The sequence below is a fragment of the Drosophila navojoa genome, chromosome 2 (genome assembly GCF_054131105.1).
Source record: "Drosophila navojoa isolate 15081-1374.11 chromosome 2, UAZ_NAV_1.0, whole genome shotgun sequence".
Taxonomy (NCBI): Eukaryota; Metazoa; Arthropoda; class Insecta; order Diptera; family Drosophilidae; genus Drosophila; species Drosophila navojoa.
Genome location: NC_142890.1, coordinates 25,712,588 through 25,738,385, shown reverse-complemented (window position 1 = coordinate 25,738,385; position 25,798 = coordinate 25,712,588). Strand labels below are relative to the sequence as shown.

General features: G+C 38.2%; 1 protein-coding gene across 1 annotated transcript; it reads left to right on the top strand.

The window, feature by feature from the left end:
- Window positions 1-581: 581 nt before the first annotated feature.
- Cipc (Clock interacting protein circadian) lies at window positions 582-22,832 on the top strand. Its single transcript, XM_018113629.3, has 3 exons — window positions 582-1,172; window positions 14,627-14,788; window positions 21,234-22,832. Exons 2-3 carry the CDS (start codon window positions 14,632-14,634, stop codon window positions 21,941-21,943), a joined length of 867 nt encoding a protein of 288 aa, XP_017969118.1. The 5' UTR covers window positions 582-1,172; window positions 14,627-14,631; the 3' UTR covers window positions 21,944-22,832.
- The last annotated feature ends 2,966 nt before the right edge of the window (window positions 22,833-25,798 follow it).

Genomic DNA, 25,798 nt, shown 5'->3' with positions numbered 1-25,798 from the left:
GAGAGGCAGAGTGAGTGAATAACTGAGGGAGCGAGAACGAAAGGGAAATGAGAGTTAGCCCAGGCACATGGCGCTAAGCACGCTCTGTTGCTGCAGCATCTGTTGCGTCAACATTTGTTGCTAGCAACATTTGACGGTTCTGTCAGGCAGCAAAAACTAAATGCGTGGGCCATTTGCAGTGGGAATGTGACTAGATTAGAATAGATCTTTAAAAATAACTCATCCACGACTGATTGCTTATTTTATTTTCATGATGCTGATGTGCACACGCTGTTCATTAGCTGCTATCAGATAATTTTGATAAGGCGGGGCGCCTAATATGCCATTTGAAAGGTACTTAAAAGCTTATATGCGAGTAACGGTTTGCCAGACAAGATGCTCGATTATTTAATGCACTTAGCCTATGCTAAATAATAAAAAAAATATGCTAAAAAAAAAATAATAAAGACCCTCAATTAAATCGTATTCTACCTGTATTATTCGTCAATCAGATTCCCTTAAACATTTCGTCCACTGAAAACATTTTCGACGTGTGTGTCGGGTGTGCGGCTGTGTGCACATATTTAAACGACGCGCAGCTGGCAGCGCGGCTTCATTCCGCTTTGCGCCGTTGTTCCGTGCGCCTCGCTAGAGAAGAAGAGCTTTCGAGTCCAACTGAATAGATTCAAAGCACTCTGCATTTACGTACTTGTACGTGTATATGTGCAAGCTGTTCAAACTGTGTGCGCGTGTGTGTGTGTGTGCCAATGTGTTGGTGTGCTTGGGTGCTCGTGTCTAACGCGTAACGAAAGCGAAAGTTTTGTTTGCGCGCGTGTTGCCAACAGACGCGTCGTTGGCGTCGTCTATCTCTAATAACTGCACACACGTCGCAGTCGCAGTCGCAGCCGCAGTGAGCGTCGCGTTTGTCATTGTTGTTGGCGGTGAGACTACCTAGAAGGGAATAGATTAAAAGCGTGTGAAAACAACAAGAATGCTCATTAGTTTCAATGAGCGTGCAATAAATTAAATAAAACGTGTTTATGTTGCGCGTGTGCATATCCGTGAGCTAGTGCGTGCCTGTGCGCGTGTATTAGTGTGCGGTCGCCAAACAGCTGTTAAGCGAGAACAACGCCAAACGCATACATTCCTGCATCACTTACTGCTTGCTGAACGCTTCTGAAACAAGCCAACGGGTGAGTAGCGCACACAAATAAATTGGCTCATAAATCTAGCCGTCTTAGTCGCCTGCCAAACACCACCCGCCCCGCCCCAAAAAGAGCGCAGAGAAAGAAAGGCAAAGAAACGGAGAGAGATAAATAAATGTCCAACAGCCACACGTGTCGCCTGTACAAATTGCATGTCACCGCCAACGTTACCCATTGCAGAGAGCTTTCAGCTCGCTGCCTCTCGCTCTGTAAATATGCCCATCTCGCTCTTGCTGTTGTTATTTTTGTCTCCCTGCGTGTGTGTGCGCGAGTGTGTGTGTGTGTGTGTGTGTGTGTAGGCATGCATTCAAGAACTTTGCGCCTACTTGCGCTGCCCCGTCCCTGCTCTTCATTAATGCTTTCCGCCTTGCAGCATCGCTTACAATCAGCATTTTTGCTTCACCTTCTCAAGGACGAATATCCTGTGTGCATGACTATCTCTCTGTGGGTGCGTGTGTGTGTGTGTTTTCGTTTCCCTGTGTTTGCTTCTTGACTGTTGTCGTATAGTCGCTGCCCTTTGGCCTTTGCTCGCGCTGCAACGACTGCGACTGCGACTGCAGTTGGCCAACTGGCATACATGACGTATGAGCATTATTGATTTCTCACAGACATACATTTACATAATTTACATATATTTTTGTACATGTATCGAAATGACATGAACTCGAATTAACTAAAGAATATAAATAATTATATTTAATTTTCTTGATAAATTAAATAATAAAACTCTTTGATATTCGATCGTTTGTTAATTAAAGTCTCGTACTTCTCGTTATTCCCTTATCAGCTTACAACTGAGCATAGAGTCTTTAGAATCAATTTGAGTCGAAGCATATCGAAACAACACTCTTTATTTGTTTGCACAATTCCTGGAACCTCGGACGAGTCAATGGCCCGCTGATGCCTTCCTGCTGCCCCGTTCTCCCCATTGGCCAGAGCCAATCTTCGGCTGCTCAATGGAAATTGCCGCTCGTAAAGCGGAGCGTGTGAAGCGCTTCTCACATTGAAGCCTTCAGATTGCCTAAAAAATGTAAACAAAATAAGCAATGCAAAACAAAACAAAACAAAAAACGAATTAGTCAAGAAAACAACAACAACAACAAATACGTGCGGATGTCGTAAGCGAGGTTTTGTATTCAATTTTGTTTTTGCTGCTGCTGCTGCGTTGCTTTTCAAGTGCTCAGCAGAAAAGTGAATCAAGCTGTGACTTTGACAACATATTCAATCTGCCGTTGAGTGACAGCTGTTTATTTACTGACGTGAATTAATGCCTTCACTTGGCCGTGTGAGCTGCGACGCTTAAGCGCTGCACTTGCGGCCACCTGAAGCCGGCTTAGGCCAACTAATTAGCTGCTAATGGCAGTCATTAAATTAGTCAGAGTATATATGTATGTATGTACATATATGTAGATACGTGTACTTAAGTAAATTTAACTACCATCGTTTCGATCTGATTTCACAAGTTCTGCGAACGCCTTATAGACCGACTTATCGTTATAGTTACAGTTAATCTATTTCGTGTATCCTTGAGTGATCCGTCCCGATCTTTACCCAGTTAAATTTCATGCAAAGCTATTTTAATGATGGGACAGCCGGATATTATTTGATTGTGCACACAATCCTTTAAAGTGAGTAAGCCCAACGCGTTTTCCAAATAAATTCGCACAGCAATTGGCTTGGCTATTGGCGCCCCAAACATGACACCCCGTGGTGACCATAATAATAGATTTATAATTAAGGCTCGAACGCGTTGCGCATTAAAACTTCAAAATTATCCAAAGAGCATTCGCATAAACAATACGAAAAAAAAAAAACAAAAAAAAAACCTTTGAAAATATAAACAAACTGTTGTCGAAAATAGTAACAAATGCTGCTCCATATTGTGCGGTCGCTTGTAGAGGAAGGGGGAAGTGGGAGAGGGGGTGTGTGTGGGGAGCATTGGTCGTTGCTTCGTTCGACTACATCAGCCGCAACACGTGCGCCGTTAAATCAATAAAAACAACAAGAGAAAATCACATACAAATCACAAACGCACACGCACACACACACACGCACACGGACACGCACGCACACATGCAAACACACACGAGCATCAGAGACAGCAGCACAGAAATTCATTAACACCATGTGAAAGCATTTTCGTGCACCCAGCGGAACTTTGGGAAATAAATCTACATACAAAAGCGAGCATGCTCGGCGCGAGTGCTTGTCTGTCGCCGCGGCTGCTCTTCGAGCAAGAGGAGCATGCATCGCCGGCTGAGTTCGGCATGTCCAAGTCATGTCTTTGGGTTCGTTTGCCAAAAAGTTTCAGCTGGGTTAATTTATTTTTTATTCTGTCTCGCTCGTTGGCTTGTGTAGCCGCAGCCGATCCCCTCGCTGCCCTCTCCCATTTCCTCTCTTCTCTACCTCTCTCTCTCTCATTCACACACTCACACGCACACGCACACTCTCAGAGTCTGGCTGTCTGTGAGCAGCTCGTGGCAACGAAATTATCGCCATTTCGTTGTCGTTGTCGCTGCCGCTGTCAGCGTCGCAGTCGCAGTCGCTGTCGGCGTCGCCAGCGCTGACGCGTCCGCTTCTCTAACTGCGATTGAATGACAAAGTCTTTTTAATTTATGCAGGCAACTACAACGAATAAATTCGCTTCTTTTACTTTTTGCTTTGGCTTTTGGTTTTATTATTTACCGGCTTTGGCGCCCACACGTGTATGCAATCACTGTGTTCGTGTGCGCGAGTGTGTATGCGTGTGTGTGTGTGTGTGTATGTAACGAATTGAGTCAGTTTTTAAGTGTAACAAATGGTGGCTGCAAATTTAAATACTTCAACTTAAATACGATTCACGCGCTTTTTCGGTCTGCCAAACGGTAGCGAAAGCAATAAAAATTTTGCCTAATTTGCAATGACACATTCATTTTGTTTACCTATACATACATATGCATATAATTATATATGTACATATATTTCTGTTTGAGTTTTCTATTTTAATGTTAATGGCATATTAGCGAGCTTAGTTGGATGCCCCTTAAATCCAACTAATGTGCCTGGGCTATACTGCGAAACTAAGTTCGGCATGTTTATGGCAACGGGCCGGCGATAAGAGTTTATCAGAGCATAAAAGTATAAATAGCATTGCATTTATCGTAACATACAGTTATTATTTTATTATATTTCTGATTTAAGTAAGAAATCTAATATTTCGTTTCAATTATAAGAGAATATTAAATGGAATATAAATACTTTAGCATCTCATTTAAGTAGATTACTCATTTTAGCTTTTAGTTCTCCGTATACAATAAGCTTTCGTTGCAATTCATTAAATATTTATATCTCAATCAAATGTCTATATTAGCTGGCTAGCATAACTGTGAATTGGTATGTAAAAAACATTAAATTTATACACTTTGTGTTTATTTTTTGCTCCATCATTCTGATGGGCATTATTGCTGATGCTTAGTTAATTATTCTATTCAGAACTGAAACAATAATATAGATAAATAAATAGCCCTGAAAACTGTGTTAAAAACTCGCACGATATGTGACGCATTCAGACGGCTGAAGCGTGACGGTCCGATAAAACTTACTTAGTACCACATGACGTATGGGTAATTAGTGGCTGGACCTCGATAATTATTTGGACTTGGTGTCTGTTGCAGCACGAAACTGTGTTTGCCCTAAACACACCAATATTTATCAGACAATCAAATATTCACAGACGATGATCATTTTGATGGCCATTAGCACTGTGACACATCACAGTCACATATGTTCAAAGGCGCACAAATGGGGCATTTATATTAGCATCAGCAGTGCTAACAACATTATCAACAACACAACAACAACAACAGTAATAACAGTTATAACTAGTACAGCTAATTACTGACCCAGTAATGCGAGACACACGCCATCGTATGTAACTGTAAATTGCCACACGCGCGTGCTGTTTGCCCATGTGTGCGTGCGTGGGTGTGTGTGTGTGGGAGCATGTACAATGCGTTCCGTTGCTCAGTCACAATGCATTGCGACCATAGTCCATTGCCTCGCGTTGACCGGCCGTCGTTAGATGTCACACGTGCGGCATTCTTGGCGTGACGATAAACGGCAACGGCAACGGCAAAGTAAACTGAATACGGCAGGCAGACCGATCACCGTCTATACCCTACAATTCCATCAAATGGGCATTTCCGGCGAGAAAGACTCCTATACTTGAGAAGTCTTATAACAATATGTGCCTGAGAAGTCTAATAAAAATATATATTTTTGTGTAAAGATTTTCTATTAATCAGTTGCGAATTAATATTTCAATACTGTTAGCAGAAAATATATTTTCTTGATATTTATTTAGTTTAAAAAAAAAAATCAATTCGTTTTTAAACAAATTCATTTAGTATTATTATTTTTTTATTTTTTATTTTTATTTTTAGCTTATAAGTATAAATTAAAGTCAACTTTTGTATGTTTAGTAAACAAGCTTTTTATTTAGAATTTTTTTTTAATATAGGCTTGCTTTCTCAACATACAAAATTTAAGTTTAATTTATACATATATTTATTTATTCATTTATTTTTTTTTTTTTTTAATTTTTACTTAAATATATATTTGTTTAATATATGTCATATTATCTAAATTATTTTTTTATATCTTTAATACCTGTTTATTTTTAAATTGATTTTCATTATTATTAATCAAATTTATTATTTATTTTTTTTTTTAAATATATTATTCGAATATAAAATTCTAAGGCTTTTACATTTTTTTTTTTTTAGATTTATTTTTGTTAGTATCTATCATGTTTACTTATTTATTTTCAATTATTTTAAAGAGTAATAATAATAAAAAAAATATATATTTTTATTCCGAGCACAAATTAATTATTTATATGATTATACTTATACTTATATGATTATACTTATCATTTTATTATTTAATTCAATTATTTTTAAATTTTGTATCCCAACAATTAGTTTGAATTCTCATTTCCTAACCTTAGCAATGATAATATTATTATTTTCTTCTCTTGCTTGGACTAGCCAGCAGCATTTTGGTAGTCATTCCGTTTTCTATTTGCTAGAATTCGCGTTTTTGTTGCTGTAGTTAATTTTATGGTTACATTAGCGAATTATTTTAGCTGTTGTTCGCGGCAGGGTTAAGGCAAATATAAATAAGGCAGACAAGGTCGCAGGCCTCAGACGCAGGCCCACTCCCCGGTACCAATGACGACGATAATGATAAAGACGATGACGATGATGCTGATGATGATGATGATGATAAGCAAACAATAATAAAAACAAACACACGCGTCGCTCATGGTTGGCTTTTGTTTAAGGCGACGGTCTGCGGCAATGTCTGTGGCTCTGTTTCTCTTTCAGTGGTGCTGCCACAGCTGCAACAGTTTCTGTGCCACAAGCATACACATAAATACACACACACACACACACACAGCAGTGTGCTTGACTGTGCTCAGTGACTTATCAAGCCACGAGTGAGCAGCGGCGCGTGGAGACTCTGCTGCTTTAAATAATACTAATATTTATGCGAGCTTTGCATATGCTGTTTAAAAATAGTTTTTTTTTTCTCCCGTCGTATGGTCATAAATAAAGTATTTTGGGCGCATATCAATAAATAAAATATATGTACATTTTGCTGCTTATTACTTTGACAACTGGCATGTGTCGCATTCTCAATGAGTTTTTGTTCTGCAAAGTTGTACACCCCTTCGCAAAGGCAATATTTTCTGATATATGGGAAATTCCATGAATTGTCATGATACGAAGTAAATGTTATTGCCGTTTTCTTTATTTATCTATCTGCCTTTCACTTTTCCATTGAACTTTGTCGCCGCTAATGAGACTTTTGTCACGTCGACTTATCAACTGGCATTTCATCAGCTTGCGACGGTCTAAGTCTAATTTAAATAATGAAATATGAGTTTATTTTTACTGTAAGCTAATTGTTTGAGTTGCGAAATGTGTATCAAAATTAAGAGCAAAAATATATATTATGCAGAATTGAGTATGTGCTTTATTTCTAATTAAATGAATTGAAGGCATTGTGAAATTTAAACTCGTATACTAGAGCTGTAACCCTGCTGAAACAGAAATAGTTTAGGCCGGGCTGGCATTTGTTTCATTGTTTGTATAGTTTGAATAATTTCAGTCGACGGCTGGCTTTGAAAAATTCTTGTTGCTGTGCCGGGGCATTATTTGTTATTTTCAACTGTTGTCAGACAACAGAACACGATTATTTCATAAAAAAAAAAACAAACAAACAAATAATGCTAAAACAGAACACAAAGAGCTTATGGGTGCGCCGCGAACGGAAGTAATGCGCCATCAAGTATACGCCCCGGTGCACAGCAGGCGCTACACGTGCCGACTCCAGTCTGTGTTTCTCTGTGAGTGTGTGTGTGTGTGTATGTTTAACATATGCGAAACTAATTAATTACGTTAAATGTTTCGCATTTTATGATGTGCCAATTAAACGAGCGAAATAAACTGCTCGTGTCAACACAGAGAGCGAGCAGCGCTCACATCGAGTTTCTTATTGAATTCGAACTCGACCCCGAATCCGAATCCGAATGCAAATTCAGACTCCCATTAGCGTAATACATGAGCCGTTAAATGCGTTCATTCATCAAGCCCAAGAGTCAACACTAACTCCAGGTAGCTATCAAGCCATGAAACAAAACAGAACTGAATTATGCTAACCGAATTTAAAGTTATGCCGAACAGAATCCGAAAGTGAACTGCCAAGAGGATTCCCATTGACAAAGTCCCCTCCCCTGATGTGCAGAGAATGTCGTCAGAAGATTCATCATTTGGCCGCGCATTTCGTGTCATGTTTCAGATTTGTGTGCGCCTTTATAGACGTCGAGAACTCGTTTCGCCCGACTCGCCAACAAAGCCAATTTTTATTGCACTTTAACAGACAGATATGTTTAGCTAATTGGATTGTTTATTGCCAGACCATGCGCCTGCCACAAAAGTCGCCGTATAATTGATCTATTGTATCGTCAACACAGTTCGTGATCTAACAAAAAGTTTCTTTGTTTTGGCTTTTTTTTTTTTTTTTTTTATTTTTTAACTTTGTTTTAGATTTTATTTTATTTGAATTTTTTATTTTCATTTTAAATTTTTGTCATGGGCACCATCATAGGCTCCCATATATATTTCAATTATTAGAAGGAAAACAAGCAATCTAGTCTTTGAGCTTTGAGTTAGTATAAATACTAAATTGACAAGCAAATATTAAATTTCTAAGCGTATAATATAGCGCAATGTCTATAGTATTTCTATATTGATCATATTTGAACAACTCGTCTTGCTCACTTAATAAAATTTGATTTAATATGTGACTTACATATATGGAACCTTTTTAAATGCATTTTATTTTATTTATTAAAAATTGGGATTTATCTAAAATTATTCCAAACAAAATTTTGTTTATTTTGTTTCTAATTATTAATATTAAACGCTTTTCTTAATAATTATACATTGTTTTTATCATTAAGATTTCGTTTACTTTTTCACTGTATTCTGTGTGTGCATCTCATATCTCATTTTTAGTTCTTTGCATCTGCAGCTTTGTAAGAGCTCTTGCTGTCTGTGGATTTCTTAATAATATACAGGACTAATATAAATTTGATAATTGTTTATATTCTTGACGAAATGATCATGCTTTAAATCCTTATGTTCGTGTTTGAACATCTCTTGATTTTCTATTTCCTCTCTAGAATGCTAAAGTGTCTCTATATGCTCTCCCGGTGTGAATTGCAACACTATACTGCTCTGCAGCTCTGTTCTAAAACCATTGTGGACCTACATCGACAACTATGACTCTTCCTGTTGTTCCAATTGAAGACTCTTCCTGTTGCCAGCGTTCCCTTATATAGGTCCAGAATGGTTTCATAACAGAGCTGTTGAGCTGTACTTTGTAGCTCAGAGTAATGCGAGAACGAGGACTGATATATCAATGGAGGCTATTGACTTTTATTCTCAGCAGCTCGTCCTCTTAGTTTCAATGTCTGTTGTCTAATTGTGCACCCGAAGATTGCTTTAAGGGGTGCACTGTTTAACCATTTTGTTTGCTCGGATAGCCATTCATGCAGATGAAGATGAAGAGATGCGTTGCTCATCTGTTGCGGCTGAGAATATCTGTATTATCAGCAAAGCTGGAGGTTGTCTCTCTTCTGCTTCTATTTAGGAATATCTGCTGTGGACAGTGCACCGTTGTACGGCTACCTTTAACTGTCGGAAAGGTACGCATTTATGCATGTTCTATATAGTGACTACAGAGAGAGTTATGAACTTGATTCACTCTAACTGATTAATCAAGTTGACAGAGTGCCTGTGTGTTTATGGGCAACTTACAGTGCGATGCCAGTTAATTAATTATAGCAATCGTAGTTGCGATAACTGCGTGATAAACCCTTCGTACGTGGCATAATCAAATAGTATGCATGGAAAATTTGCTGTGCTTTGTATTTCATTTGATGGCTGAACCAACTTTTGACGTGCTCGTCCGGGCAAGTAAGTAACACTCGGGCCTAATTAATAGCAATGTGGTTGTTGTTGTAGTTGTTGTTGTTGCTGCTGCTGTTTTTTTTTTTTTTTTCGGGGGGACTGACTTCTCTGGGTCTTTAACGAGCGGCTGTTTGTGGAACCATATGTATTAGTGTATTATATTCGTCGTTTTTGTTGTTGTTTGTTTGCTTTTGTTTCTGTGCTTGTGTGGCGCACGGTTTGCGCGTGGCTGGTTTTTGTTTGCCATTGGCAAAGCAATTGGGTCATCGTTAGGCACACGTGTGGCTCGTTCAATGTTTCGCTTTTTATTTGCTTTGCTTGTCGCCATCATAAATTTTTATCGCCTAGCTGGCAATTCAATTGGCAATACTGCACATTTGCCAAAGCCCATAACGTCTATCGTCTCTCCCATCTATACATACACGTGTATGTGTATGTATGTATGTATTTTTTTATTGATAAGTCCAATTTGTATGTATGGACGTCTCGTTGGCTCTGTTTATCTTTTGATTTCGATATGACGCTTAGGTCACTTTTCGGTAAGCGTCTTGCCCCAAAATTTGACACGTCTCGCAGCTACAGACGTTTGCAATTACAAGGCATTTGTATTGTCTCAGCCACAGTGTGAGCATTATAATTTTATTACTTCTATTCCGGCGGCTCGACTGCTGTTGCTTTGAGATCTCCACACTTTTTTTATTTCCTTGCCTCTTACGGCCTGGAGATAACATGGAAATTATCACTCCACTTCTGTTGTTATTTTATTTTTCTATTTTTTAATTGCACACGCTGAACATTTAAGTTATCCGCAGACAGTGCTAGCTGACGTCAAAGTAGAGGGCAATGTCCATATAAGGCTGCATAGACTGGGGCATAGATTAGCAATGAAAGTAAGCCTTCCATAAATTCAAATACACTTAATATATACAAATCTTTTGAATAGTGAACAAATGAGAAATATAAATACATTTTTGTTTCAATATTTCTAAATTTTCTTCAATAAAGCTGCTAAATTCATGTTTCAATCAAACGTGAAATGCCGCTAATATCTTTTATTACCTTGAATATAGTCTGACTGCAGAAAAATAAAACCCCAAAAATTATAAGAAAAGTCTGGTGAATAGTTTACCTAGTCGAGGCTTTACATCGAAGCGGTTTATATGGCCTTTGTTTGGCCATTTGTACATCAAGTCAGATCGGAATGATAAACATCAAACATAAACTTTTAATGCCCACAGTCCGGCCATAAAATGAGCACCATTCATGTCTGGATATAGAACTCAGACAAACGCACTGAGCGTAAGCAAAACTTTTGTGGGTAAATATGCCATGGAAAGTTTTTTGCATCGTTGTTGCTTTATTTGCTTTAGAAATTCCATTGGCCGAACTATTCGAGATTTTTGTTGGCGGCGTCGCTTGCAAATAAAGATTTGTTTGTTCTTGATGTCTGTGATCAACGGCACGTGCAAAGGTGTTAGATTGAGACGATGAAGCCCATACGTCAGCCGATGGAGCCAGGGTGCTAACGAGCCAGGGACCGTGACATGGTTGGCATCGTTGTGCTTGACCAGATTCTATTGGCATTTACCTAATTACTCAGCATGTGCCACACCCACACACACACACACAAAGTCTGCTTGAGGGGCGGCGTACGTGGCGTATGCGCAATGTGCATTAGCCACAAGAGAAAAAAAAGTAAAGCAGTCGCTTAAGCTAATGAATGTCGAGTTATCACATGCTTAAATATTTAAAAGCAACGTTATTGCGGGAATTGTCCTCGACATTTAAACAAATGAAGCCCATGTGCCATATAAAACGCTTTTCATGGTCTGCGAGCTCACTAAAATGTGCAGAAAGCCAGACGGCTACACGTATGAATGTCTGGCTGCGTGTATGTGCCCTCTATCTGTGTGTGTGTGTGTGTGTGTGTGACAGACCCTGCCCACCCTGAAGCGTAGCAGCGTGAGATGTGCGCCAAATAAACTTCAATATGACAACGCCTTCCAAGCAAGTTCGGCTGTGAGAGTTTTTTGAACTTGGGTTTTGTTTGTTATTTTCTTTCCTCTCTTCTTCTGCTTCTTCTTCTGCTTATTCTCTTCTTTTATTTTAGAGCGTTGACAATCACAATTTCATATGGATTCGGGGCGAGGCAGAGGCCTTTGTTTGTTGGGGCCTCACAAAGTAATTGGCCAGAAACGCCTCAACAATTTGAGCGGCCAATTTCCCGTTTTGTCTCAAGAGTCAATGAGCTGTGGGTCTTTGTTTTCTTTTTATTTAAATGGCTGCCGGGGGGTCGGATAGGGCGGTCGGGTCAGCCAATTCACGACAGCTGCCGTGTTGTGTCCAACAATTATTTGGCTAATTTATGCACACGCAGTGGCAGTTCTCATTATGGCCATTGATTGACACGACCTCCAGCCCCGGCGGCTGTTAAAGCTACAGCTACAGCTACAGCTACAGCCACAGGTGACGGTCTACGCGTGTTTCAAATTGTTTTCAAAACACCTGACTCATGTACACGTAACACACACATTCACACACACACACACACACACACACACACAAACACACAAACACGAACACCGACAGTTATGTATATCTAAGGAAGATAGCGTATGAGTCAAAGTTTTATTATGTTTTGTTTTCTTTTTATATATTTTTCATTATATATTTTTTTTTGCTCTGTTGCTGGCAGCGGCACGTGTTGCTCGTTTTGTGTCCAGTTCAGGGCAGAAACAGGCTAGAATGATCAGACCACTTTGTGAGCGGAATACGCAAGGGGGTTTTATATCATGCGAACCTTTTTGGGTTTTTTTTATTTTTATTATTTATTTTTATGTAAGTGATAGATATATTGTGGAGACATCTGACTTTGGCATGCATTACGAGTGGCAGCGCTTAGCAGTAAAAGCAAATAGCTCTCAGTTATATTTTAGAAAACTAACTACTGTTATTTTAGTTGAAGGGAATATAATATTATATTAATTAGACAGTATGCTGTAGTAGAATACAGATATTGATTATAGTAGTAAAATTATAATAATATATAATATTATATATTTACATGAGTTACTATATAGTTTTGGTGGTTTTAGTAATATTGTAATAATAATATATTAATATTAATATATATTATTACAATATTTATGTATATTAATTCGCATTTTTGGTAAAATATTTGCATATCATTTGTCTATTTTATTTGATTAATATGATAATTATTTAACTATAATATATTATATTTATTAAATATAAAAAGTATAAATATAAATGTATATGTATACTTCCATAAATCTGTACTTCAATCTTAACAATAATATTTATATATAAATATTTTTATCAGTGTATTTAATCATCGACTGCTGGGCATCTATTCTGTCTTCCCCTCTCTTTCTTTCTCTCTCTCTCTCTCTCTCTCTCTCTCTCTCTCTCTCTCTCTCTCTCTCTCTCTGTCTTTTTCACATGTCCGTTTCATTTGCTTATGGCTTGTGAAAATATGACTCGAATTTGGGCAAAAATGTCTTTTGGCCTGGCTGACAGAATGGCTTGCTGGCTGACTGGTTGGATGGCTGGACCACCCGGCCAACCCCTTGGAAATGGCGGCGCGTGCACGTCAAATATGCCATTGGGGCTATTCGTTGAGCTTGGTATACGTTACGCTTCACGGTTTTTGTTACATTTAATGCGGGACTCTGGCTGAGATGCTGGCTCACCCAAAAGCCAGACAGACAGCCAGCCAGACGTCTTTCACCGGATGTTTGAAGGGCCAAGAGACATAAATACTAAATTTGTATTTTGAGCTATGCATATTGGCACATCGACATGAATTCTGTTTGGCTTTGCGAAATCCGCTTAGTCGATGCCGTGCCACGGCCTCGCATAAGTATTCCAAATGAAAATGGCTCTTGATGGTCGCGTTGCCGCACACTTTTCAAATGTAATTACACTCAAGAGATACACGTGCCGGCAATAAGATCTTTGTTGTTGCTATTGTTCCTCTTCCTCTTCCTACTGTTGTTGTTTGTTGTGGGCTTTTCAATTTGAATTCGGCTGCCTGAGGCCCATCGGGCTGACAGCACAACAATCCCAAAGCCACAACAACAACAACAGCAGCAATAACAGAAATTTGCATGCGCGCCAAAATGTTGCCTATCAATATAGTATATATATACACGGTCTATTTTAACGTTTCCTTAGCTCGTAATAGCGTCTGAGACGACGGCTAAAACGTTTTCTTGCCCAAGTTTGTTTACCTATTGTGAAATTGGATCGCGACTACTGGCCATGGCCAAGGCTTGTGCGCGGATTTTTGGAGCATGGCTAATGAGTTTTAGCCAGCAGATACTTTAATGTAAACGCCATTATTATAGTTGCTGTTGTTGTTGGTGGTGTTGTTGATGCCCTGTTGCCAGGGCTTCGCGTGACAGCTTCAGCTACAGCTGAGTCCGGCTCCAGTTGCGGAAATTCAGAGCACCGTCTGTTTATCAGGCAGAATGACTAATGTACTGCAAATTTCGAGAGATTAAGGGCTGAATAGCACAATAATAATATTTAAGATGCTTAAGAGAGGGCCGCAAACAATGCCACAAGGAATAATTTATAGACTAAAGAAGGCAAGTTAAGAGCGTTCGCTGTCTGGTTGGAAATCACAATATCTCATCAGTTGATTCACTTTTGGCACATGTCAAATCTAATTAAATTTTATCCCAATTCCCCCACAAAAAAAGTTAATTGTTTAATTATATACAAATGAAAAAAAAAAGTTGATTGAACTCGTGGCGGCTATAAAATTGTATTTTTTGCTGTTCGCATTACGTGGGCTTGACGCTTGGGCTGCAAGTCAATCAATCAATTATTCAATTTGATGGCCAATTAATTTTGCATTATTCGTTTTCTCTCCCCCTCTCCTTCTGTTGTTTGCAGTTCGAATGGCGCCTACCGTCTGCTCGGAGAAGAAAGTGCGCTTGGCGGCCATCAAGGAGGGGCGACGGCGGAACAATATGAGCGCGGCGCAGGCGAATGCTTCCACGTCGGCGGCTGGGACTGGAGCTGAGATGACAGCGAGCAGAGCTGAGCTAAGCTACGGTGAGTAAAACTCTGGACAGCCGCACATGGCGTATACGTAACACGAACTGAACTTTGCTTCTGCTTATACCTCAAATTACCCTTTACGTTTTACGTTTTACGTTTTGCGTTGTCATTGTTGTTGTTGCCTTTTAAATTATGGCGTCCATTTACAGCGTGTTGTTGTTGCCGCTGCTCACGTTTCGCGAGCTTGTTTAATTAATTTATGTAAACTTGGCCGAGCAGCACTCCTGTTGGCCATCTTCGGTTGCAGTTCATCGGAATAACAAACACCATGCAGAGCACGTGTGTCGACGTTGTGTACGCTTCACGTGCTCCCAGCTTCATGTTGCGGCCGGTGTTGGTGCTGGTGTTTGGTTTGCCTTGGCTCGTGCCCCAGTTATGGCAGCAATTTGCGTCAGCAATGCAACATCCAGCATCCAGCATCGAGCATCGTTCTCTGAGGTCTGTTTGCATGCCACATTTATATAAGAGCTCCTTGGGCACATGACTAGATAGCGAATAAAAGGCAATTGTCGTCGACTGCAACAAATGCTGGAAAATTCCTTGAAATTTACGATGCTACAACGACGCAGTCAGCTCGGAGAAGAGAGCCATGATGATGCTAAAAATATAGCCAGACGCAATAGAAGCCACGGAGCGCATTAAATGAACTGGGTTAAGTGGAACAATGAAAATCCTTTTAATGTACCGGAAAGTTCAGAGAAAGTTAGAGAGAGAGGGGGAACGAGAGATGGAGAGGCAGAGGGATATAGGTAATGAGAAGGAAGGGACTTGCAGAGTAAACACAAAGAGAGGGAGAATGGAAGCATAATAAGAGCGATATAAAGAGTTTACGATTATAAGAGGTACAAAGAGAGATAAAATTAATGTGTAAAGAGAAAAACGAGATATAAACAGAGAGAGAAAAAGAATGAAACAACGGAAAAACAGAGAGAAATAGATAGAGATAAAGAGATCAAACAAGGGAAATAAAGATAGTGATATCAAGAGAAATGCAGAGGAGAAATGGAGAGGATAGATAGAGAGAGAGAAAGAGAGATTAAGCAAAGATAAAGGTGGAGAGTGAGGTCGAAGGTAGTAGAACTGTAGAGTGAAACAGAGAAACGGGGAAGATAGAGAGAGAGAGAGAGAGAGAGAGAGAGAGTGAAATATGGTAAAAGAGAGATAGATAAAGAAGGAAGAGGAAGAAGTGCGCCATGAGTTGAGAGATCTTGTGCAAAATAAGTAGAAATATAGAAGAATAACGACAGAGGATAAATCAAACATACATATGTCTAAATCATGAAAACTTTATAGACGATACGATATAGCATAAGTTGTTCGAGGGCATTATAAAGCAATCTGAGAACTAAGAACCCTACAAAGCTTAGGCTCATCATAAGTGCGAAATGATGATTGAGACTAAATAGATATACCCAATAGTCTGTGTGGAAATATGCAAAGCAAACTTAGTTCGAATTAGGGCACACATCGATCAACGCATCGTTGATGTACTGTTCATATTGTGTTCCCAGCAGGGCTCAATCATTCATCATAATGTGACACTAATTGACCAAAAGCTCTTGCACTGCTCATATGTATGTACATATATTCCCGAAATGGTAAATGCGATAAAGAGCAACACAAACATTTTTGGTAGCTGCACAGGCAAGCGTCTTGAATGAGCTCAATAGCAGAATCTAGCATAAATATTGTATAAGCATTTTATTTTCACAAGAAATATTTCCTAAACACGGGTCTTCTCTGTGAGTGTGTGCGTATGTGTGTGTGTGTGTGTATGAGTGTGTGAGTGAGTGTCGTAACCTTTATTTTGTTGCCATTTGGCGTGGCACGTTTTCTGTTGCCCTTTCATTTACTGCTGTTGTTGTTGTTGTTACTGTTATAGCAGTTGTTGTTGTTGTTGCTGTTGCCACAACTGTGCTACTTTTGCTAGCTTATTTACAATTTTCCCACATTTGTTTGGCTGCTTTTAGCTTTTGCCGACTTGGCTTTTTATAGCCGCGTTTGTTGTTGCAGCGTTTATTGGTGCCATATTCAGCGCAATTATTCCAAATGATTTTCTTTTTTTTTTCGTATACCCAGCTGTTACATAAATGCGAATGGGGTATATACGCACCTTTGCTGTAAAGCTTGCTTAACTACCTTGCTCTAAGTGTATCTCTATCGTGGTTTAATGGGCATCTCGCAGTCGCGTGGAGGATTTTATCATATGAACCTGGCTCATAATGAGGAGTTTTCTTTCATGTGTCATATTACTTATTAGACTCTCGTTTGTTCCAAGTCTATTTCTATCTTTCAATGAGCATGTCGCAGTCGCTTTTGTTTATAGAGCTTTTTGTTTGCTTTATTTGTTATTATTATTATTTGTTGTTGTTGTTTTTTGCTTTGTGTTTCCTGCTAATTTCCAGCAACACGTTAAAATGTTGAATACTAAATGGGTGTGACGAAGCCACGTGCAGGCGTCTATGATGCCCTGGACCCCCGCATGCCCCTCGCCAGTGTCAACGTAACAGCTTGGCTAACGACAGTGGGTCGCATATGTCTAATATTATTTGCAAATATCAAGAATTGAGTTGCTCTGATTTCTAATTAAATTCAGTCTCACCTTGATTTGCATTTGATTACCCTTAATGAGTGCAATTCGCTCTCCGGTCGTAGCTCTGGAATTCATGTAATGCCTCGACAGATAATCATGAGTACTTGATAAGGTATGTCGTAGATTTGTTGATGGGATGTACATAGAGATAAATCAGTTTGCAAATATAACTTTTCTTGTTTGTATGATAAACAAAAGAAAATATTTTGTGCTTGAAGTCTGCTACAAAGACATAAAACGAAGCATATTTGTTTAAATCGCAAAAAAGAAAAGAAAATAAAAATAGAAATAAACAACAAATTAGTAATATATTGGAAAAATATAAAAATTATTTACAATCTTCTATGGAATTTAACTTGATTTTTTTCTACATAATTTAAATATATTTTCATTTTTTATTATTAAAAAAAGTTGATTTAAAGATTTATTTATTTTTTTTTTTTATTAATTCTTTAAAATAAATAAAAGAATTATTCAGGCATAAAATTAATTTAAAAGGAAAAAAATTTCTTTCTTATTTTTTATTTTTTTTTTTATTTATTTATTATTTAAAATAAATTCAAGAATTATTCTGGCATAAAAATAATTTTTGATTTTTTTTGTATTATTAAATTTTTTTAAAAAAATAAGTAAAAGAATTATTCAGGTATGAAAACAATTAAAAAAAAAAAAAATATTTCTTTTTTTTATGTTTGTTTATTACTTAAAATAATTTCAAGAATTATTCTTGTTTTATTTTTTTCTATATAATTTAGATATATATATTTTTTTTTATTATTAAACATTTTTTATTTAGTTCTAAAATTGTATTTATGCCTGAATAATTCTTGTATTTATTTTGCCTCTTGCTTTGTGTCAGTGTTCATGGATTCAACTTTTGGGCTGTTAGCTTTTATATTTGTAGACATTTGTTGCGACAATAAATGTCGTGCGGTTAGAAAGCAATTGGAACGGACTCGGAGTCGGCTGGCAACAGAGCCTAATGCTGTGGCTTGATCATCGTACGCTTTAATTAAGCATAAATGGTGGCTAATTCGATGCGAGGGGTTGGCACGTGTGTGCGCGCCGTGTTGGCGCTTGGCGAGGCCACATCGCAACACACAGCAGCGAGCCAATATGCCCGCAGACCCCAGTGCCTCAGACCTCCAGACGTGACAACAACAATGGATAGTTAAATGTTCATTGACGTAGCGTAGTCGACTGCAGGCAAAAGTGCTCGAGGGGGCGCGAGACTTGCATGTGACGAGGGCGAACAGAACCGGAATATGGCGTTGCAGGAAGTAAGCACAGCTAGGCGAGCCCAACGTCGGCAATGTGGAGGTGAATAGCAACAACAACGACAACAACAACAACAACTTGTATCGACAACAATGCAATCTAAATATTTCCGTATTAAATTGTAACTCTTACGTTGTCAGCGTTGCCTCGATTCGAATCGTATCGTAACGCTATGCACATGCTTCAAACACGCATTGAATAGGGCTTATGTGTGTGTGTGTGTGTGTGAGTGGAGGGCAACGCCTGATGCAACAGGGTGGCAGTCACGGGGCGTCGAACAGAGTCTGGGTCAACCCAAAGTGAATTTTCCTTGAATGCGCTGGAATAACAGCAGTTGTTCTGTTATGGGATTATGTAGCTGAAGCACATCTATTGTGTTGTCAATTCATATTTCCTCTTATATATTCACTATAACGTGCATAACAATTGGATTGTGCAAGTGAAGAAAACTATGGTTATATATAGGTAAACAGCTGTAATTGGAATTTATAATACATATAAAAGCAGGCAATAATAATTGATATTTATATAAATTATAGCTGAAAAATGTAAACATAATAAGTACTGTGTCAATATTTTCTCTATTATTCATCGTATTATTTACCATTATTAGTGTGTATATCATCATTATTATATAGTTTCACATTTCAGAATCGCAACCGGAAAGTCAGTGATTGAGTCTCATAAGCAACTCATTTCCTTTGTTCACCTTAAATAGTTTCTATAGTGATTTTCAAGCTCATTATGTGATGATGGTATACTTATACAAGTATATAGTTAAGTTATAGTTGAGCTTTTGCCTTTGATTGAGTCATACGCATTGTTATTATAATAAGAACTAAAGTTACATTATCGAAATAATAGCATTCATTATAGGATATATTATATATACAATAATATATATGTACTTAAAGATTGAGTCCAAATATAGTTAATAATTAACTTCAACTTTGGCTTTTGATGTCAATTCAATATTATTACATATTCTACTATTTTTATACCAAGAACTGAAGTTAATCACTGAATATAATCGCATATAAGAATAGATTTTTATTTATACAAATATAGTTAATAATTAACTTCAATTTGACCTTTCCATATTGATTCATTATTGTTCCATATTGTACTATATTTATAATAATGAAAGTAATTACATTCATAATATATTCTCCTGTTACCTATCCGCTTTCGATTGTAATTTTAGCATTCATGTATATATATTTAGCACTTGCAGTGCGTCATCTGCCAGCACACAGACATTCAGACATTCTTCGTTTTAGCCATTGTGCTGCCCCCCGCGCAGAGCGACACGCCCTTGGGCCATTGTTCGCTCTCACGTTTCAGAGCACTGGGGCAGCGTATCAGAAACTGCTTTATTTGCGAAAAGCAAACGAAACGCCGAATGCGGTCAGATAGACTCGATTCCAGTCTACCATCAAGCACTGGCCCTGGTGCGAATGGGAAATGTGCAGTGCCATGTGCTCGAACCACTCGGCACTCGGCAGTTGTCGCCTGACCCTGACCATAGACACAGTCGCGGAAACACAAATTGGAATATGATTTGTTCTGAGTGTGTGGAAGGGGAGGGGACGGGGAAGGCGTATGGGGGCATACGCTGTTGTATGTCGCTCATGTACTGGCATGTCTCACTCGCTTGCTCGTAATTGCAGCCGGAGTCGAGTGTGCGTCGCCCATGATTTGAGCAGTCGGCGACGAGCTCGCCAGATTGATGCGAGGCGCGTCACTATCGCTGATGTCGTTGTTGATTGCTGGCCCTGGCTCTGGTCACGTTTCTTGACACACACAACGAACACACTAATCGTAAACAAACAAACACACACACATGAACACATACTCATAGACAGTTGACAATGGATGAATTGGCTGATGGGCAAAAAGTAAAATTCTTCAAATAAAATGTTAGAAAAAATTTCAACACAAATATAAGTGTATTAAAATTAAAATATATAAATATATATATATTATAACAAAATATATCAAATAAAAAAAAAAAATATATATCTCTATTTAAAAATCATTTATATTAAAATTGTAATTATTAATAAATAATATATATATATATATATATATATATTTGACTTTTATTTACTTTTGTGGAATATATTTATAGAATTTTATTAATTTTTCTTTACTTAACAACTCGATGTAAAGCTTCGACTGAGGCGAATTCTGAATTGCTTTTCGTTTTTGCAAACTCATGTTGATAAGAATTATTTTGAGAATTTAACATGGCATGGCGTGATTTTTCAAGAATCAGGTCTTACGATAAAAATTGTATATTTATGTATTGTTTACATGCTATGCGGTGCGACAAAGCATAACAAATCGAAAATGATTTTTCGTTATTTATATAAAAACTAAATAAAATATTCAGCTACTGCAGTTACAATTGCATACTTACTGGGTTGGCGGGTGCTTGTCTTGGGAATATATTGCATATATTGTAAGAGTGTGCGTGAGTGGCACGTGATTTATTGCGCATCTGTGCACCTTGAGTTGCTTGAACTTTGACATAGCCCTAACGTGTTCCTTTGTTTTTCCTTGCAGCTGTCAAGAGTTCGACGAACTCAATAAATCGTGCACAACGCCGACGTGGGGTCGCATTGCTGCCAACGGGCGCCAAAAGTGTGGCATCGTCTTCGAGTGCTGCTGGAATTGAACTGGAAAGTGAGAGGACATCAAAGCAGGCCGAGCATGTGGAGCGCATGGAGGTGGATGGGATTTATAATAAGACGAGCACGTATTCAGCGCACACACATTCCAGCAGCGCCTACAACAACAATATCAAAACAGTATTACAACCAACAATGGCCAACAGCAACAGCAACAACAGCAACAGCAGCAACAGCAACTGCAGTGGAATCAGCAAGGCATCAACAGCCAAACACTGTGATCATGCTTCGGGCATGGGTGAGGATAAGGAGGACGACGATGAGGACGGCGACGGGGATGACGAGGAGGAGGATCAGGGCGATGGCGACAGCGGCTATGAGTTTGCCCTGGACCCCATCAAGCCCCCGAATCCACAGCAACAGTATCACACACACAACCAGGGCCTGCTGTCCATAGCCATCAAGACGATAAAGCTGGTGCAGCGCAACAAGTTGCTGCAGAAGCGCTTGGCTCAGCTGCAGCTGGAGACCTCCGAGTTCATTGCCTCGGTGCTGGCCAATCCCGAGAATCGGCACTTTCGTGAGAAAATCACGGCCAAAACAGACGCGGCCAACAAAGTGAGCAACGTTTTGCTGCGTCACTAAGCGACAAATAATACAAATGAAAAAAATGCTGCATACTTTTGGGCGGCAGCAAAAATGCCGCATTCCGATATGTCACAGCAATCAAACGAGGAAGCATATGAAAAAAGAAATACATTGGATTGATAATTTAAAATATATAAATAGATTTCCATTTGATGTTTTTTTTTTTTTTGTATTCATTGTTTATCGAATTCGAAATTGATTGCTGCGACACAAGGAACTGAGCTGAGTTTCGAGCAATTTGTACTGATTACATTTATAAATTAACAAAATGTAAGTTAAATATTTGAATAAACACAAATAAATGAGAAGAAGAAGAAACAATACATAAACATATACATGAGAAATATTTATAAAAGAAATGAAAAGTCAAGAATGAAACTAATTTTATGTAGTCCCTAAGTACGTTTATGTTCAATATTTTTGTACATCCTAAAAATTTATTTATATGAAAATCATACTTGACGATAATCTACTAGAACTTACTACTTAGGTTTCTAAAGAACAAACCCAACCGGCATAATCATTTTGAAGCTTAAATGCTTTTGGCTATAAATGGCAAATACTTGCATTAACATATACAATTTCAATGCAAAGCAATTGGTTTTTTGAAACTTAGCTTAGCAAATCACTATACGTAACTAAATGATCGTCAGAAGAAAAAAACTATATATATGAATAAATATCATTGATTCAAATCGTTGAGAACTACATTCATACCCCATATGTATTTTGATTGAAATTGAAAACATTTATCAACTGCATTTTCTACTTACCTAAATGTTATGATTATTATATTAGACTAGCATGTAGAGAACCAACGCGAATCGCGAAACAAATTTCTAATAAAATTCATTTTATTGAAACGCAAACATTTTACAACACACAACACATTGACTTATTTATTGTTTTGCTTGCTTGAAGCCAACAAATTCAGCTTCAACTTGAACAACAAAAGGTTTCAATCATCGAGAGACCCACACTCGGCGGTCGTGTCAATAACACCAATCATCGCGTTCAAAGACCGTCTCAATATATTTCTGATGTTGCGGCTGTCAACTCAATCATAAAAATTATGATTATTGGGCTGTTCCCAGAAACGTGCGGCGCACTCCGAATTTGAGATTGCCAGGCAAATCTCCATGCAAAAATACGCAAAGAAAAAGATGATTTAGCTGGCAATAAGAAAAGTTTTGCCTAAAAACGTAATTAGAGTTTGACTAAAGTGTATTTGCTTTTGTGACAGATTTATGCAGTCCATATATTTAGTTTGGCTCATAACTGGAACAGGTTGTTTATGTCTAGTGTGGAAATAAAATACATATAATTATATGTACTAAATGAGCTAAGCATATTTTAGATTTCTTCAATTAAAATTGCGAGTTTAGTCAATTTTTGCTTTGCCTGGCAGCTTATAGAATAGATTTTATATGTATTTTTTGTATTTTTTTTTTCTGGAACGCCCTCAACGTGTTGCGTGTGACACCCACACACACATCTCACACAGCTTGTTGGCATGCAATTTCGAATCACACTTCAGTTGTTTCAAGTTCATTCAATTAAGCCGCAAGAGACGAGTATCTGTCTGGGTCACAGTGTTTCGAGTGGCATTCAGCTCGCTTTTCGGCTCTGCGATTATTGTGAGAGTGTGGCTCCGCTGGCCACAGCGCTTATGGGCTCTTATTTATTTTTGGCTCAGGCGGCATTTGTCAGATTTGTAATCATCAAGATATAGATATATTTACGCCTGGTAATCATCATACAAAACTTTCAGACATTTGCTTTTGTTTTTATACCCTGAACCCATTGAAAATGGGAAATCAGGGTATAATGGTTTTGTTAAAATGTATGTAACAGGCAGAAGGAGGCGTGGCAGACCCCACAAAGTATATATATTCTTGATCAGGGCGACGAGCTGAGTCGATTTAGCCCTGTCCGTCTGTCTGTCCGTCCGTCCGTCCGTCCGTCCGTCCGTCCGTCCGTCCGTCTGTCCGTATGTTTGAACGCGTCGATTTCAGAAGATACAAGAGCTAGAGACTTCAACTTTTTTTTAAAATGTCCGTATATATCACGCGGATATCGAGTTTATCACTAAAAAACGATAACTCATTCCGATACTTTTTTATCGATAAAAAACCTTATCGAAGATCAGTTTAAAAATTATATCTCCTACATCTTTCAAGCTACAGTGTCCAAATTTAAAATGTATATTAAGACGCATGTCATACAATTTCGGTTTTTGTTAAAATTTACCCCCCACCCCCAAATCCACCCGCTCACCCTAATCTTTGTAAAAGTCGTATATCAAATACTAGAGACTTGTGCTTCGGTATACACATACATTTTAACATTATGATTACGTTCTGAAAGTTTCATTACGATCGTACGTCTAGAAATTAAATTATTCAACAAATAAGTTCTCCTAATATCGCCAACATTGCAGCGCAACCCAAGCGTAATCGCCTGTATATATGAGTGTGTGTATATGCGTGTGTTTGTTTGTATGCGTGTGTGTGCGTGTGTTTGTTTGTATGCGTGTGTGTGTGTGTGTGTGTGTGAGTGTGTGTTTGCTAATTATTATTGAAATATCAGTTGCTTGTAGGGTTCAGGGGATCTCGTAGTCGAGCAGTCTCGACTAGAGCTTTCTTACTTGTTCGTGTTTGGTTTTTTCGAGTAGCTGCTGCAGCGTTTATTGTTATTTGTTACGGAGGTTATTTTCAGCTGAATTTTATTGCTATTGGGTGTTGTGCATGCCGTGGTTTATTGTGGTCTCAGCGCACGTCTTCATTTTTTAACGGCATTTGGCATTAGACACGTGATTTACGAGCCAGGCGCAAATTACAGACTTATAGACATGTAGAGCACTTGACAATGAAAACAACTGTGAGAACTGTTGCCACGCTGAAGCGCAACTCGATTTGTGTCTGTGTTTATGCAGTTTAAATTTGATAATTTATATTGTGTGCCTGTGTGTGTGTGATTAGCGTGCGAATGTCGTTATTCAGTTGTTGTAGCATTTGTTGTTCCACCGGCCGTCGCAAAATTGTTTATATTATAGAGTTTTGGTAATCTTTGCCGCTGACCTTGACAAGGTCGTTGCCAAGCATTTATTTGGCTGTCCAATTAGACTGCAGCAATTAGCAGTGAATAATGTGACTTGATTCCATTCAGTTTGACTCGAAATAACATTTCCCTGGCCAATGCACCGTCGATGGTCGCAAATTGTTCTTGAGCGATCCAAGACACTAAAAGACCTCAAGCTGACGAAATATTATGACGAAATGTTCTATCAGCAAGTCAGCATGCGTTGCCTTGTCTATGGGTTTACTCAATTAATTAGTTAGCATGTGCATACGAATATGTATTGTCTATTGCTTGTAAATTCTAATTGAAAGAACCCTGACAGCTTCTGAGCATTCGACGTGCTTACTCAATTAGTTCTGAAATGCAAACATTTTAAAGTGTTTGTGCTAGATATACATATTTCAAATAAGCATCTAGTGGAAAATTTAATATTATACTAAATCGAAATCTAAGAAAATAACTAACCCAAAATAAATGAAAATAAAATAGGAATAAATAATGATAAGCAGAATGTAATACTACATCTTCTTGCTTGAAAAAATTTACATTTTGATATGCTAACAAATTATTTCGTTACAAAAAAGAAAATTTGAAGTACCCAGAGGAACTTAGAGAGTAATTTTGGTACTTTGGGCATGTCAAATTGAGAAAAAGACAAATGTGTCGAAAAATAATACTTCTGCAGAGAACAGAATAACAGAAAGAGAAATAAAGTAGAATCCGATTATAACGCCGGTCAAGGTGAGTTTTCTCATATAAAAGTTTTCTGGG